The 17,908-nt window shown below is 43.0% G+C and overlaps 1 protein-coding gene across 1 annotated transcript; it reads left to right on the plus strand.

Annotated features, from left to right (window-relative positions):
* Window positions 1-11,169: 11,169 nt before the first annotated feature.
* Window positions 11,170-16,406, plus strand: LOC101542546 (keratin, type II cytoskeletal 6A). The gene is made up of 9 exons (XM_055127094.1): window positions 11,170-11,682; window positions 12,890-13,104; window positions 13,431-13,491; window positions 13,651-13,746; window positions 13,889-14,053; window positions 14,506-14,631; window positions 15,444-15,664; window positions 15,879-15,913; window positions 16,020-16,406. Exons 1-9 carry the CDS (start codon window positions 11,170-11,172, stop codon window positions 16,253-16,255), a joined length of 1,668 nt encoding a protein of 555 aa, XP_054983069.1. The 3' UTR covers window positions 16,256-16,406.
* Window positions 16,407-17,908: the final 1,502 nt, after the last annotated feature.

Below are 17,908 nucleotides of genomic sequence, written 5' to 3' on the forward strand. Positions count from 1 at the left end.
TTCCCTTCTGCACCCAGCAACGTGGGCAGCTCTCACCGGGCACCTCCTCATTTTCTACCCAGAGTCTACCCAGATTCTCCCACCATGTGGTGACTGGCTGTGGAGTGTAAGCATGTGCTTACATGTGCTATTATGATGAGGAACAAGGGGAAGTAAAGTCATTGACGAACCAGATGATGTAAATGACAGAATGAGGACTACTAGGGTAGAGTCCTGGCTTCCAGGTTGTTTAGTAAGAACATTAGTTCTGAGACATCATCCTTGCAAATATTGGACTTGCCAACTTCCAATCAAGTGGTATAATTCTTTTTGAGAGATTTCTTTATTTATTACATTGTTGTGTCATATATTATAAGACATGATATGTGCATGTCTGTGTCCCTTCAGTCCTACTCTCTGTGGAACCCTGAGATTTGGAATGAAGGAGAAATGACAGATTTTCAGACTGGGATTGGAGAAGGGATGGGAATTACACAAGACAATGCTGAAGTATCTTTCAATACCAAGATGTTGGGTAGTAATCAAAAGGTTATCTGAAAGTATTCCCAATGGCTAACTGCAACACTTTAAGGCACAAATAGCTCATAGCCCAAAGTATAAAATATTCATGAGCTGATACTGATTTAGGAAATAGATTGAATACATTTATGAAGAGGCTAGCTCTTAAGCAGTAATCCAAATACTTACCTCAGCATTTCTCCCCACTGATCCTGCCACACCCCGTGTGAAAAAACCCACGTGTGCGGGCAGTGCCCAGTGACTTCCTTGTAGAGAGCAATATGGAAAGGGGATCAGCCTCACAGTTAGGAAATCTGCCCGGTGCTTCCTTTACCAGCTGAAGATCAGCACGAGCAGTGAGAAATGACCTGATGGGATGAGAACCATACAGCCCCTCTGCGTTTGTCCTCCCCAATCCCCAAGACCCAGTCTGACCAGGAGAAAAGCACAGACAAAGCCCAGCTGTGGACATATGCAAGACACCTGCCAGTGTCCTGAAAGCTTTCGAGCTCTCCCAGACAAGAAAAGTCTGACAAACTATCTCACCCAAGGGAGTCTGAGGAGACATGACTCAATACAATCTCAGCTCTGGGCTGGAATACAAAACACTGGGGAACAGTTAAGGTGAAGTGTGGCCCAGTTCTTAAACACACATCCCTCCTTGAGCTTTGATGGTGACAAATGTGCCATGTTGCTGTGTAGTGTTAGCATTAGGGAAACTGGACGTGCTGAATCGGCTTATTCACAAACACTGTTATAAAACAAAAAGTTTGTGGTGAAAAATGGCCTACAACATGGTTTTCACACGCGTATCTATATTCTTCACTAACACATATTTTTTAAATACTATTCTAATTCTATAAATCCAGAGAGAAAGAATGAGACCAACAGTATTGAAGGGTATATGGGTATATGTCAAACAATAACAGTGGCTATCTCATTTGCAGTAAACCCAAGTAAATCGTATTTTTTATATTTTTTTTCCTTTTTTTAAATTTTTATTTATTTATTTATTTTTTAAAATTTTTTATTGAGTCACCATGTGGAAAGTTACAAAGTTTTCAGGTTTAAATCTCAGTTATACAATGCTCGAATACCCATCCCTTCACCAGTGCTCATATTCCACCACCAAGAATCCCAGTATAGCTCCACCCCGCCCCCTCACACCCCTAACCCCCCCACGCCCGGTGTTGGCGTGGATGCGGGGAGAAAGGGACGCTTCTTCACTGCTGGTGGGAATGCCGACTGCTTCAGCCCTTTTGGAAAACAATATGGACGATTCTCAAAAAATTAGAAATTGAGCTTCCATTTGACCCAGCAATACCACTCCTGGGAATATATCCCGGAGAGGCAAAACGGTATAGTAGAGATGGCATATGTATTTCTATGTTCATTGCAGCACTGTTTACAATAGCCAGAATCTGGAAAAAACCACAGTGCCCCAAAACAGATGACTGGTTAAAGAAACTCTGGTACATCTACACAATGGAATACTATGTAGCTGTCAGAAAACATGAAATTTGCATATAAATGGATCAACATGGAAAGTATCATGTTGAGTGAAATGAGTCAGAAAGAAAGAGACAGACATAGAAAGATTGCACTCATATGTGGAATATAATGTAACTGAGAAGTACAAGTTGGCAACAATGCAACTTCTGGCAGATATCTCTCTGGACTTAGTTACTAAAATACTAAATTACAGAAACCCAAAACTGAGAGGCCGCTAAGTGTGGTCACTCGACCTCATACCTCTTCATCCTCAGCAATGGAAATCAAATTATCTAATTTTCAGCAGGTCTGACTTTAGGGGAGAGACTCTCCAAACAATAATAGTGAGTTTTGTTGAAATATTGTATGCAATCAAAGTGAAAATCGTATTTCTTTTAAACTGGGTACTTTTTGAATTCGGGGAAGCAAGGGATTTGGGTCACACTAGTGTTCTGGGGTTACTCCTGTCTCTGTGTCCAGGAGTGATCCCTGGTAGTACACAGGGAACCATGAGATTCCAGGGATCAAACCTAGGTTCGGGCATATACCATGCTCTCGGTCTGTTAAGCCATTTCTCACTCAATAGGTTGAGAGATAGCTCCACTTTTTATTTTTTAAAAATAAAACTTGACTTTTTATTTTTTAAAAGTTGAATATGTAGTACTCTCATCATTAAAATTTATTTTAAAATAAGAGAGAGTTCCAGAAGGGAATTTGGGGTCACTGATGGTGGGAAATATACACTGCTGGAGGGAAGGGTGTTGGAAATTTTATGACTGAAACCCGATCATGCACAGTTTTGTAACTGTGTATCTCATGGTGACTCAATAAGAATTAAATTTAATAAATAAAAGTCAGAAAATAAATATTTAAGAAAATAAGTTAATTTAAATTCAGATGATAACTAATATGAGTGAAATAAAGAAAAAGAAAAGACTAGAAAAGAGAATTTCATTATTAATTTAATTATAAGACATCTAAAATGGATGTAAATATCCTTTTTCTCATTTTGCATGTATCTTTTTTTTATTATTTCTAATTTTATTTGAAACAACATGCTTTCCAACACTGTAAATGGTAGGACTTCATACTCATAGCATTCCCAGTCCACACTCACCCAGTAGAGTGTCCACTTACCTTCGCCATTGTCTCAGTGTCCCCACCCCTCAGTCTCTCGTTCCTGAATCATGGTAAGCTCCATTCTGCAGTCCAGGTTCTCATGTTCTATTACCTTTGACCACCCATTATTTCTTTGCTACCCTTTTTAATATCCAACATATGTTGAAAGTTACTCTGTATCTATTCTTCTTTTGACTGGCTCTGGTTAGCAAAATATTCTCCAGATCCACCCACATAGTAGCAAATTGCATGGTTCCATTCTTTTTCTCACAGTAGAATAGTATTTTAAAACTGTTTTATGGTAGTCCAGCTATATGCCACAATTTCTTAATATATTCTGATTACAAAATAAGAAAAGATTAAATCTTGAAAGACGAAGCCCATGAGAACAAAATATTTTGTTTAGATTCCTTTACCCCTTCAGAACTGAATTGGAAGAAATGAATTAATTAAACTTTTGTGAGACCACGAAGATTTGTTTCTGAGGCAAGGAGCTAGTCCTCAGTCCAGTGGTGGTTCCATGTTGAATTTGACTGAGGAAAAGATTATCCAATTGCGTACTCCAGTACAGAGTCCATGTTTTTAAATAGAGGAAATGCATCTTTGTAAAAATATCCTCAAATACAAGTTTTTGTAGTTAGTAGTTATCTCCAAATTCTGCCTCACTGGAATATCCTGTGACCCGGCTTGTTGGCATGTGAGCTAACCAAAGTGTTGTCAGTGTATGGACTCCCCTTTTGGGGTACAGTCAGGGGGACAGTGGCTCAAAGAAGTATTGAAAGTAAGTTGCTCTTTTCTTTGTGTTTCATGAAGCAGGAGGCAACCCCTCAAGACCTCCCTCCCAGCTAGTCACAGAACTTGACCTTAAGGGACTGGACTTGGCCTTGAGGGAAGCTGACAGTAGGTCCAACTTCAATGGGATGGGAAGAGAGAGGGTTGAGGTGCCCGTCTCTGGCAACAGCTCTATTCTGTTTTGACCTTGACTCCTGCAGGACAATCCTCTCTCCATTACATGCTAAATTTAGCGTCTCCGTTGCTCTCCTCATTTCATCGTCTCAACCCCGGTCAGCAGTTGTCCTCTAGGATGGAGGCTGCTGGACACTCATCTACTTATTCTATGGTTTCTGAGGACTCGGGTCTCTGAACCCATCATGCATTTTAGACCCTATGTTGACCCTCACACATACAGTTTGACTTTGCTTTGAGTCATTAAAGTCAGTCTTCATTAAATCTCATGGAAAGGTTTCCCCTGCCCAAGTCCCCTGATGACCTTGCTTATCCCTTTGTTTATCAACACACCTGAAGCTCTTTTTGTGGTCGCCTTCATTTAGTCAATAATCCTGGCTTTATCAGACTGCATATTAAAGGGATTTAGGGCAAACTCAGTACTAGTTATTATTTATCCTGTATTTGTTAGTTGATTAACTATGTCTTCCATGGTATATAAACTCCAAAGGGTGGAGGGAAAACTTTAACCATCCCATGTTGCTACATAGAAGTCCTCAACAAATATTCATTAAAGTAGGTAAAGGGATATATTTGAGAACCTTTCAGTGTCTGTATTGAAAACCATAATGCCCAAAAGAAGAGAGAGACAGAGAAAGATACAGAGACAGAAGTGTCTGCCATACAGGCAGGCAAGTGGTGGGGTAGAAGAGAAACAGGTGGTGAGAAATTGATGGTGGGAAAGGTACACTGGAAAGGGGATGAGTGTTGGAACATTGTATGACTGGAACCAAATCATGAACAATTTTTTAACTGTGTATCTCACTATGATTCAAATGGGTAAATTGTCAGCAAACCTTTTATTAATTCATTTTTGGTTTGGGGCTCAGGGGCTCAACAGCACTCAGAGGTTCCTCCTGGCCAGTTGCTGGGGCACTCAGTTGCTGCAGTACTTAGAGGACCATGTGTTGTCGGGGCTCAAATCCAGGCCTCTTGCATGCAAAGTATGAACTCCAGCCCACTGAGCCATCTCTCCACTTTCAAGCCCAATAAATATTTTTAAACAGTATTTAAAAGCAGTAATTAATTATGTACATATGAAACTATCATTAACAGTATTATAAATTATAGTATCCCAATCAATTAAAAAGTTAAAAATAAAGAAAAAAGCAGTAATGTAAATATATATTTTAGTGGAGAAACAAGTTTCACAACATATATTAATATAAACGCATAGTAAACAATATACATGCTTCGTATATTTTAATCTCCTGGAAAACAAGTGAAATTTATCTATGTCAAGGTGGTAATAAAACCAGACCAAAAAAAATGTTTACTTTAGTTACTGGTGCCCTCTCGAACAAATCGATGAGCAATGGAATGACAGTGACAGTGCAATGATTTATATTATATCCCCAGCCAGACATATGAATTTACGTGGTCACAAAGAAGTCATAAAAGCATACATGATATTTAAGTGTTAAACTTATTTTAACAGTACTGTTGATATTGACATTTTGAAACTCTCATAGGTACATATAAAATAAACACAAACAAGAGATTGGAGAGACAATACAGTGGTAAAGCACTAGCCTTGCTTGCAGCCAGTGGCCAGCAACACAAATGATCTCTCCCTCCCCACCAGGAGTGATTCCCTGGGCATGGAACCAGGATTAAGCACGGATGTGGCCCAAATCACATCACCACAATCACCCCTCCAGCAAAAGAAAACAATATCCTTATGTCATTCAAAGGCAACTTCTCAGTATGAGAAAAAATAGATGCAGAAGAAAAATCATCCTAGAGCCTCTACAGAATTGGAAATAATCAGCACAGACTTCTGGTATATGTTTTCAAGGACCCACATCTAAGAGTGTTGGGGATTGGGCAAATGTGCTGGGGGCTAAACTCACACTCTGGCACATGTCACACATGTGTTCTTTCTCTTTGAGTCACGTCCTGGGCCCCAAATTCTGATTTTTTTAAATCATAGTTTTGCATTTTTTCTAGTTCTATTCATTATAAAATTTCAAAGCAAAGATAACCCACTAACAATGAGCCATACTAATAAGTAAATTCTGGTTTAGAAATATCAATTTCCAAGAACGGGAACCAGGACTAGTTGGCAAAAGGGAGGATGTTATGTCTGTTGCAAGTACAATGTTAGACCAAGACATCTCAACCCACAAAAATATGATACTAACAATTTAAATGAGGTCCTGTCAATGGACACATAAATCAATCTGAAGAGCTGCCATTGGCCTAAAATGGGACCAATAAAATGACAAAAGCATCAATGCCTACACTAAATATAAATATATGAAATAAAGGTTTTTTTGGTTTTTAGTGTTTTTCTTTTTGCTTTTTGGGTCACACCCAGCGATGTTCAGGGGTTACTCCTGGCTCATGCACTCAGGAATTCCTCCTGGCGGTGCTCAGGGGACCATATGGGATTCTGGGAATTGAACCCGGGTCGGCCGCGTGCAAGGCACACGCTCTACCCACTGTACTATCGCTCCAGCCCCAAATAAAGTTTTTTAATTGTGAAATTATAATTATTTCATACAGAAATTTCCTGACCGCCTTTGAATGTGGTGATGGTTCCTGTCAATTACTGGGAATACTGGTAAGAAAAGGAAAATAATTAAGCATTTATTCAGATTTTTCCTGATGGATTAAAAATTAAGTTACCTGAAGAGTAAATGATGAAATGTTCTGCCTTATAAATGTATCCCAGCTAATAAATTCAGAAATTAAGGTAAAAAATTATATAGTTGCTACATAGCCCCTCATAAAATAGTGAATATGAGAATTTATCAATAAATATTATATATATGTATATAAAACAATGAGGACCAAAGAGATAGCATAGCAGGTGAGGTGATTACCTTGCAAACAGCCCATCAGTTTGATACCCAGAACCTGATCCCTGAATGAAGCCAGGAGCAAGCCCTGAGCACTGCTGGGTATGACCACCCTCTTCCAAAAAAAAAATAAAATAAAACAGAAGTAAAAAAAATGACTGCTGGTTATGACAGCTATTATACTGTTGTGCAATTGGATTAAAAAGTCATTACTGGACATGCATGCAAATACAAGTGCAATGACTAAGTGTCTGCATTTCCTCTAAGCTACTGCAAAAAGAAGTGAAGGATTTAAATATAAAAAGAGGGATTAGATGAAACACTAAGAAGAAAATTATAATTGTTAAATCTAAGTGTTTGGTACCCAGTGGTTTATATTCTACTCTCTCTCTCTTTCTCTCTCTCTCTCACTGGATCTGTATGCAATTTTTGAAGATATAAATTTTGATTAGACAAAGCACAACAAACACATAGGAAAGATATATTTGGGAGTTAAATTTCTAGTTATGGTAAATCTGACATCCCATCAAAAACATCAGAGGACTTAAAACCTGACTCTAAGGAAGAGGCCTGAGAATAACTATACACTGAATAAAATAATCTCCATAAACTATTTAAAAAATGAGTCAGAGAGATAGTACAGTGGCTATGGTGTTTGCCTTGCATGTGGCTGACCTGGGTTTCATCCCCACCACCCCATATGGTCCCCGAGCAGAGTGAGGAGTAATTCCTGAGTGCAGAGCCAGGAGTAATCCTTGAGCATCACAGGCTATGACCCAAAAAAGAAAAAATTGAAAATATCTCCTTTAGCTTAATTAAACTTTTCAACTTAATAAAATTCTAATTTCTAGTGCTAATTTAAGCCCAAATTAAAAAATATTCAATATTAATAATTTTACTGTAATACGAGTTTTAAACATAAATGTATGAACAGCAGGCTTCTTTAACTTCATGGAGCTGAGAGGTATTTCTCCCTTTTCAGAAAGTACCCTGAGACAACTGTCACTGTCACTGTCACTGCCATCCTGTTGCTGATCAATTTGCTCAAGCGGGCACCAGTAACATCTCCATTGTGGGACTTGTTGTTACTGTCTTTGGCATATAAAATACGCCACAAGAAGCTTGCCAGGCTCTGCCATGCAGGTGGGATACTCTCGGTAGCTTGCCGGGATCTCCAAGAGGGGCGGAGGAATAGAACCTGAGTCGGTCATGTGCAAGGCAAACTCCCGACCCTCTGTGCTATCGCTCCAGCCCACCCTGAGACAAGAGGGAGAACAAAACCCAAAGCTAAATTCCACCCTTGATTACCAAAGGGAAGAGTTCTTAAAAATCCTCAAATGGGAGAAAACATAAGAGTACTCTCACAAAGAGCTACAAATACATCAGATAGGAAAACAGAGAGATACCCACAGCTGTAAGTTTCATAAATGACCCCATGAGGCAAACAAAGTTGAACCAAATGTGGTAATCACCAGGAACACCAAGTGAAGCCAACACTGAGATTTTAGTACGTGCCAGGCACTGTTGACTCATGGAATTTAGACCAAGGCAACATAAATGAAATTTCCTCAGGTGCAAATTGAAGAATCCCTTACTTGTAACAATCAGAACTGGGTGTGTGAGCTGAAGACAGAATCCCATCTGGCATGAAGTTTCAAGAACCCTGGGGAGAGAGTTTGAGTAAGGAATCAGAGTCAAGGCCAAGAGCAGCATTTTATTGCTGAAACAAATAAAGCAGAAAAACTGAATTGTAAGCCGCTCTGCAGCCATCCCTGTTGATTTGGGAAGAGCCACAACCAAGAAGTACTCAAAACTCAATGAAAAAGCACTGTAGCACTGTCATCCCGTTGTTCATCGATTTGCTCAAGCAGGCACCAGTAATGTCTCCATTGTGAGACTTGTTGTTACTGTTTTTGGCATATCGAATACACCATGGTTAGCTTGCCAGGCTCTGCCATGAGGGTGGGGTACCCTCGGTAGCTTGCCAGGCTCTCCGAGAGGGACAGAGGAATCAAACCCAGGTCTGCCGCGTGCAAGGCAAACGCCCCACCCGCTGGGCTATCGCTCTAGTCCACGGTGAAAAAGATACCATAACATATTAGGGCAAGGGGCTACACAGTGAGTCAAAACATTGACTTGTACAGCTAAGACAAGATCAAAACGTGTACAGCTAAGACAAGGCACAGAGATAAGGTAAAGCCACTGTGGAAAGTCTAAGTTGAAAGCTGCACAAAGGGAAAAGCCATTGATGAATACACACAGGGACATGCGGTGAGCATGGGGAGGGCAGGCAATTCCAAAATACCCACCATGGGCATCAGGAGGGCATCAGGAGCACATCAGAGAAAAGAGATGTGGGAGACCAAAGTAGAACCAACACAAGCATACAATGAATATGTTGTTATGCACATATATAACATTTTATGTACATGCATACAAGCATAATAAATAAATTATATTTTTCATATATTTTCTTTGTATATTTTCTATGTAAGATAAGTGTAAACACACCCACCTTGCATATTTGCAATTCATGTATTCAGAGGGGTTTTACCAGTACTATGCCTACTCTTCACATATGCACTTCCCCAACCCTTTCCCTCTGATGATCTTTCACCTCCTTCTCACTTTTTCCCTCTCCTTCCCCCTTTCATTTTTCCCTTCCCTGAATGCACACATGCACAGGCATACCCCAGGAAAAGTATAGAAATTTAATGTTGCTACAAGGACATACACACACTTACCCTTCATATGTAGAAATTGGATGCCTGGAGAACAAACTTGTGTTTGTATTTTGTTCCTTCAATGTGCATTACTTACTTAAAATTAAAATACGTAGAGTGTGTAAGTGACAATATTCAAAGTAAGCCTAGGCATTCTATGACATCTACGTGAGAGATACATTTCACTAGGCTTCTTGTTTTAACTGTCCCTTACAGACTATAATAAGGACACAGTAGCCCATTCAGTGACACACAAGCATGAAGTGTTGAAAATACAATGGGTAAAGGCCTCATACACAAGTAAACTGGTTTCTTTTGGGAGGGGGTTGGATGGCCACACCCAGCAGTGCTCAGGGCTTATTCATAACTCTGCATCAGGGTTCACTCCCTGCAGGGCTTGGGGAACCATGAGGGATGCCAGGAATCGAACTCTGGTCAGCCACCTGCACTGCTAGCACTCTGTCACTCTGCTCAACAAGTTCACCTCCTTGTTCGCACTATCTCTCCAGCCCCATAACCAAGTTTCTTTAACAACAGCAAATATATATGTATATATGTATGTTTGTATATATGTAAATATATATATATATTTGCAAGTTAAAAGGACATTGAGGATTTAAAAGACTTATAACTTAAAAGACATATCATTCAAATACAGCATGCATAGTGTTTATTTGGATGCTGACTTGACAACCAAAAATATTAGATAATAAATAAAACATATAGGACATTTCAAAGACTTTTAATAAACCTTGCTGATTTCAGCAACTATATCAATTTTAAAGTACAAAACTATTAGATTTGATTGCATTTATTTTAAAAGTCTTTTATTTAGATATAGAGAGTGAATAATATGTTCAAGAAATTACAGGGTCTCTGGGATGTGCCTACAACCGATTTAAGGTTGGTAGGATATTCGGTGGGGAAATAGGAGAAAAAGCCCGTTCATGAGATAATTGCTACAAGTCCAGGATCTAGATATGAAGGAAACATGATGCGTTTCTACTTCTCTGTCAGTGTGAAATTATCCATAAAAGGGTAAATAAGTACCCATTATATTCCTCATTGGAAAAGAATGATAATCGTCCGTCTAAGACGCCTTAACAGATTGCCTTTGATCTCCAATATCTCCGCGGAGAGGACCATGTGTGCTAAGGGCAATTAGTAGGTCCTGATGGAGCACGGCAGGGAGTACCTTTGTCAGAGACAGTGACTAACCCCGAGCTCCGTGAATGGAGAATAGCCCCATTGTGCTGAGAACGCATCAGAGCTGGAAGGCAGGAGAAATTTTCCCTGACTAAAGAAAGCCTAAACGCAATCTTCCGATTTCATAACTTTCGGCTAATCCCAATGTGATCTCACCGTGGGTAAAGCCCAGCCCTGCCCCATCTGCAAGCTCGCCTCCCAGGCTAGCCCAGCCCGGGACACCGTATATAAGGAGCTGGCACCCGCTGCCCGCACACACTGCTCCTTGCTCTCGCTCTCCCCAGCCTCTCTCCGTCCACTCTTCAGCCTTTGCTCCAAGCAGCATGTCCAGCAGATCCACCATGAGGACCCAGAGCAACAGCCAGCGCGGCTTCAGCGCCGGCTCGGCCCGGGTGTCCGGGGGCTCCCGCTCCGGCTTCAGCAGCGTGTCCGTGTCGCGCTCCAGGGGCAGCGGCGGGGCGTGCGCAGGGGCCGGCTTCGGCAGCCGCAGCCTCTACGGCCTGGGGGGCTCCAAGAGGATATCCATCGGCGGGGGCAGCTGCGCCATCGGCGGAGGATATGGCAGCAGAGCCGGGGGCAGCTTCGGCTTCGGAGGAGGCATGGGCAGTGGATTTGGCTTCGGCGGTGGAGCCGGCAGCGGCTTCGGGCTCGGTGGTGGCTACGGGGGCGCTGGCTTCCCCGTCTGCCCCCCGGGAGGCATCCAAGAGGTCACCGTCAACCAGAACCTGCTCACCCCTCTGAACCTGCAAATCGACCCCACCATCCAGCGCGTGCGCACTGAGGAGCGCGAGCAGATCAAGACCCTCAACAACAAATTCGCCTCCTTCATCGACAAGGTGAGCCTCAGCACCTGCCCTCCCGGGGCCGTTTCGGGGACCCCACCACCACCCCGGCGACCTGAACCCCACAAGGGAGACTCAGAGGACAAGGAGGAGGGGACGCAGACCCACTGTCCTAGGGAAGTGGGTGGCATCCGTGAGGACACAGGCAGGAAGGATGGATGGCACCAGGTGCCCCCATCTCCTGATACTCCCCCTTTCTGCCAAGGAAAAAGGCTCAGTCTCTCAATGTCCTGAGAAAGGAAATGGAAATGACAAGTCAGTCAGAATGGGTTGTCTCTAGCTTCCAAGAGACTGAGAATACAAGAAAATGCGATAAAAAAAGGCAGTCTGGGTAATGGGTAGAATGAAAAAATATTGAGAAAAAAAGGATATTCTGGTCGGACTAGAAACATTGACAAGGTGGCAAGCATGTTACATTGGTAGATAGATAGAGCATGGCCATCGAAGGAGCATCATTTAAAGAAGATCAGATTAAAGGGAAACTTAGATAAGCACCCGTCATAGGTTACAATGGACCACAGTCATGAAGTTCTAAATACATGTATCACCGAACTAGGTCCTTACCAAAAGAGTTGGTGGATATGTTAAGAAAGAATCTACCAAACAAGACGTGTGGTTGAGCTTTTCAAAAAAGATAAGAAAAGGCTTGCGCTCCTGGCCCATGTTTTCCCTAGAGCATGTATCTTGCTGGCTGTCTGAATGCCTACTTGCTTATAGCTTTTTGCATGCAGGAGAAGTCAGCATTCTCTCTAGAACACGAATTTCTTCTCTTTCTCTCGCTCACATCTTCCTACGCCAAGTATAATTCAATACAAACATTAAGATTGAATTGCCGTGAGATACACAGTTCCAAAGCTGTTCATGATGGAGTGTCAGTCATACAATGTTCCGACACCCATCCCTCCACCAGTGTGTATTTCCCACCATCAGTGTTCCCAGTCTCCCTCCCACCTCCCCACCCCCAGTTGACCTCTTTGAAAAATAGAGAGAGATGGAAGATGCTGAGGGGTTCCCTGACTTTAAGGCTGACAAAAGTGCAAAGGGCAGATTTTTGTAACGGAGATGGGTTGCAAGTGGAAAAGGCTGTGGAGCAGATACCAGCACATAGGACTTTGCAAGTTCTATTCGAACCAGCAGCCAGACTTGAGGACCTGAATACTTGTCTCTTTCTCCTGACAAATGACCACTTGTCTTCCTCCAGGTGCGCTTCCTGGAACAGCAGAACAGGGTCCTGGACACCAAGTGGGCTCTGCTCCAGGAGCAGGGCAGCAGGACCGTGAGGCAGAACCTGGAGCCTATGTTCGAGCAGTACATCAGCAACCTCAGGAGACAGCTGGACAGCATCCTTGGCGAGAGAGGCCGCCTGGACTCTGAGCTCCGGGGCATGCAGGACATGGTGGAGGACTTCAAGAACAAGTGAGTTAAATAGATGAAGGGGCCCCATTTCCAGCAGCACACACACCCAGACATTGAGGTGACCTTCAATCCTGAGCAAAATATGGGCATGGAGATGAGAAGCACAGTTAACCCCTAACCAGCCTAAAGAACAAAAGGGACCTCAAAGGGGGTGGGAAGAATAAAAATGGAAGCCCTTTAAGTCCACAGGGAAAAAAACATGATTTAGCCTTCTTATTGGCATGAAAGCTCAAAGTGGGAATAGTCAGTTTGTAGATGGTCGTTGTATGGCTGCCTCTCCTTACTCAGCCTTGTCTCAATAAAGGTTCATCTCTTTCCAATTCTAGATATGAGGATGAGATCCACAAGCGTACCACAGCAGAGAATGAATTTGTGACCCTCAAGAAGGTGAGTTTTTCAAATGATGAAAAATTAAGGGACGATTTTTCCTTGCCCAGGAAGGGATCTGGGTCCCTGCCCAGATCCTGGAGAATAGGTTGGGAGAGTCCAAGGCGGGTATGATGGAAGGAGGCTCAGCTGACTGCAGGTTTCTGGTTTCTTCCCCAGGATGTGGACACTGCCTACATGAACAAGGTGGAGCTTCAAGCCAAGGTCGACAATCTCATGGATGAGATCAACTTCATGAGAGCGTTCTATGAAGCTGTAAGTTTCCCCATCACAAATTTGTTTTTTTCCTGTGGGCTTCTCAAAGGATGAAGAACTTGGTTTGTGGGCTTTCAGGAATATCCTCTGCCCTCTCAAGTGTAAATGCAGGAAATATTCATCTGACCATCTTTTGTTGCAGGAGCTGTCCCAGATGCAGACTCATGTCTCAGACACATCCGTGGTCCTGTCCATGGATAACAACCGTTTCCTGAACCTGGACAGCATCATCGCCGAGGTCAAGGCCCAATACGAGGAGATCGCCCAGAGAAGCCGTGCTGAGGCTGAGTCCTGGTACCAGACCAAGGTGAGTGGGCAGCCGGCAGCTGCTGAGGAATGCCTTCCCCCTCCTTGGAGCCCAGCAAGGTGACATATTTAACTAATGAACTCCACTGCCATGGAGCAGGAGTCCTCTCACAGGATAGACATGCTACTCCAAGGCAACTCACATTTCTAGAATACATGTCTAAGACTATTATGTCATCCCCAAAGCAGGAGGAAAACTAACATAGATATAAATAAAGATCTCTGTCTTTGTCCGCCTAATCTGGTTTCAGGTTCAGTGTGGAACACTGTCATTCCAAAGGCAGTCTCTGGGCTCCTAACAGGAAGGTCGGTGACCTTAAAAGCTCAGCTTGTTTTAAAACTCCCCCGTAGGTAGTGCATTAGGTTGATGCTTATGAATGCCTGATTCTGTGTGAGGGCCACCATTGGCATGGGAATCTCACACATGTCCCCTTCTCTCTCTCCGGATCACAGTATGAAGAGCTTCAGAGGTCAGCTGGCAGACATGGTGATGACCTGCGCAACACCAAGCAGGAGATCGCCGAGATCAACCGCATGATCCAGAGGCTCCGATCTGAGATTGACCACGTCAAGAAACAGGTCTGGTGTGGGACAGTGGGGGACACAAGTTTTTCCTTCTTACTAGATCTCCGGTGGTCTTCCTCTTAACTGTGGAAAGTCATGACACTGAGGAAGCTTCAGGGAAACAGGACATGCAGTCTTCCCTTGCTAGTGCCCACAGTTACCACATTTGATCCCAATCCTAATCACAGCACAAAGTTTTGATGGTCAAATCCCAGTGGGTGAAAGTTATAATAGTACCATCTAGAGGGACAGAAAAGAAATTATATTAGATGAATGATTGGTTTGTGAATACCAAATAGATATGAAGGAATATTATGTAACCATTTTAAACTTAACATAAATAAAAAAATAAAAATATGTTTGAGAAACCTTTGAGCATGGATACAGCTAGGTCTCAAAATTGAGATATGGAAAGTATTAACATCCTTGTAGATGCAATATTTAATATGGATTTAATATGCAATATTATATTAATATAATATATTCCTTATATCACATACAATACTTCTTCATTATGTGCAATAATAAAGAATTCCCTGGTTTAGATTTGAGAATAATACTCATTAAGTGGGTCCTTTTCTTCCAAATCTGTTCAGATAGTTTCAATGTAGGTTTTCTATTGATCACCAAGTACATCTTCAAGTAGAATATATATTACATAAGGACTTAGCTTCTGTCCATATTTTTTACCTAGCAAAAATATAATGGAAGGAGACTGCAAGATACAGAGGTCCTTCTCAATAACCTTTCTCACTGAGGAAGAAGCCATAGTCAGTATCCTTTGAGAGCCACACTGTCACTTCATCCTGCCATTCTTCCCCCTCTAGAACGCCAACCTGCAGTCTTCCATTGCTGATGCGGAGCAGCGTGGAGAGATGGCAATCAAGGATGCCAAGAATAAGTTGATGGATCTGGAAGACGCCCTGCAGAAGGCCAAGCAGGACATGGCCAGGCTGCTGAAGGAGTACCAGGAGCTGATGAACACCAAGCTGTCCCTGGATGTAGAAATTGCCACCTACAGGAAGCTTCTGGAAGGCGAGGAGTGCAGGTGAGTACCTCCCTGGCACTCCCCGATTATCTGGGGACAGTTCTGCAGTTCTCTTGCTAATGAGCAACACAGCTGAATGCCACCATCAGCAGCATAACTACTCTGTGTAACACCTTCAAGACCGGTCCCCCAGCCCTCTGCTTACAACCAAGCCCCCTGTGTGTTCAGTAGCTGTCTGTGAGGTCTCACCCTCCCTGTGCTTCCTCCCTCCTAGGCTGAACGGAGAAGGCGTTGGACAAGTCAACATCTGTAAGTACCTTTGCTCCCTCCACCTCCTTGGCCCTGTGCCCTGGGGACTGGGTCAGGCTGCAGAATGGACTGCCGTGGCTCATGTCTTTGTCCTGCCCCTCTGCAGCTGTGGTGCAGTCCACCGTCTCTGGCGGCTATGGCAGTGGCAGTGGTGGCAGCAGTGGCTTGAGCATGGGCGGAGGCAGTGGCTACTCCTACGGCAGCGGTCACAGCCTGGGAGGCGGCTTCAGTTCCGGCAGCGGCAGAGGCCTGGGCGGTGGCTTCAGCTCGTCTGGAGGCAGCAGCTCCACCATCAAGTACACCACCACCTCATCCTCCAGCCGGAAGAGCTACAAGCACTGAAGTCCCCCCCTGCAGTCTTGGTCCCCCTGTGTCTCACGCCCCTCGTGTGCATCACTGTTCTTAGGCTGTTCCTCTTCTCCTGCCTCCAGCTGCTCTTGCTGTTTGGAAGAGAAATGAAGTGGCTGGCGGCTTGCCTTTCTCATCTCTCTGTTCCTGCTCCACCCGAGTGTCCACTGCTCATGGTCACATGTCAGCCTCTATTTTGACATCACAACATCATCATAACTGGGTCCTTTTGTTTCTGAAATATTGCTCTCTTGCCTTATTTGCTAGTATTTGAGGCTGAGCACTTAAATAAAATTAAACTCAACTTTTTTATTACAGACATCATTTGGGGCTCCTACTCTGGAACCAACCAGTTCCCTTTGTTGTCAGTGTCCCAGATTCCCCCATCCCAGTATCTCAGTGCTGACATCTCCCTTACACTAGTCTTGGAAGTTCAAGTGACTGGTCCTAAGATGCACAGTTATGTTTTGTTTCCTTTTCTCTTTGCTCTCTACTAATTGCTAAATAAAGCATATCTATAATACAATGAATATTTGGTATTGTTTTTCTTAGTCTCCAAATCCTTGAGCATTCTCAGACAAATGTGTGTACACGTGTGAAAGATATTCTCAGTTCCTACATTCTTCACTCTCTACCTCACTGCCAAAGAGGGACAGCAACAAACAGTCTGGTGTTCTAACACAGAGATTTCCTCTCCATACCAGTTTTATATAAATGTTGAGCTCGTAGTGTGGGAGCAAGCAAGGATGTTGTCCTCCATCATTGAATACACATTCTTATTCCAGGTACCAGGTTTAAAAAAATGCCTTCACTGCCCTCTCTTTATCTCTTAAGACCACTTCAGAGCCTGGCTGAGTATCAATCTCAAATTCCCAATTAGAGCAACATATTTCCAGCCATTCAGAGCTAAAGAATATTTAACAAGGAAGAAATACACTTTGTTTTTTAAATCAGGATGTACTTCAGGAGCAAGCAATGTGCCTGTGCATCAAGAAAAAATAATGCATCCTCTGAACTGCAATTATACTCTAGATCAAAGATTCCCAAAATTACCGGCCAACTGATGCCTTCAGGAAAAAAACACTCATTACTTCCATGAAATATACATCCTTTTAGAAAAAAATGCTTCAAAACACCTCCCATATTACCCCTTACTTATTACCTCTCCCTTCCCACTGATGGTTCCCAAAGGCAGGAATTGCAAACTTCGAGATATGGAGCCCACTGCTCTAGATATGTATGCTGAGGAAATGGCAACAATGCACCCTAGGGAGCTTAGACGGGTGTGAATGTCAACGTGACATCAGTGAGCTCTGGAAACAGTTGCTCTGGACTTGAAACCAAATTCAGGAGTTGATTTATTCAAGTGAAAAGGCAAAATAAAAAAGGAGCGTAAATTCCCAGAGACCTTCCTAAAAGGGTGCACGTAGGTCCACCCAGAGGGTTATCTCTAGTGTTCTTCTGTTTGTCCTTCATTAATGGATGGGGAAGGCTCGGGCCATGGTGCAACATTGCCCATTCACCATCTTTTGCCCTTTGGCCACACCAGTCCCTATTTCCTCCTGAGTGGTCATTGTTGCCCGAGTGCCCAGGATTTCACATAAGAGAATTAGTCTTTGATTTGATCATTCGATCCTATTGTATCAG

The sequence above is a fragment of the Sorex araneus genome, chromosome 2, assembly GCF_027595985.1.
Source record: "Sorex araneus isolate mSorAra2 chromosome 2, mSorAra2.pri, whole genome shotgun sequence".
In the NCBI taxonomy this organism is placed as follows: Eukaryota; Metazoa; Chordata; class Mammalia; order Eulipotyphla; family Soricidae; genus Sorex; species Sorex araneus.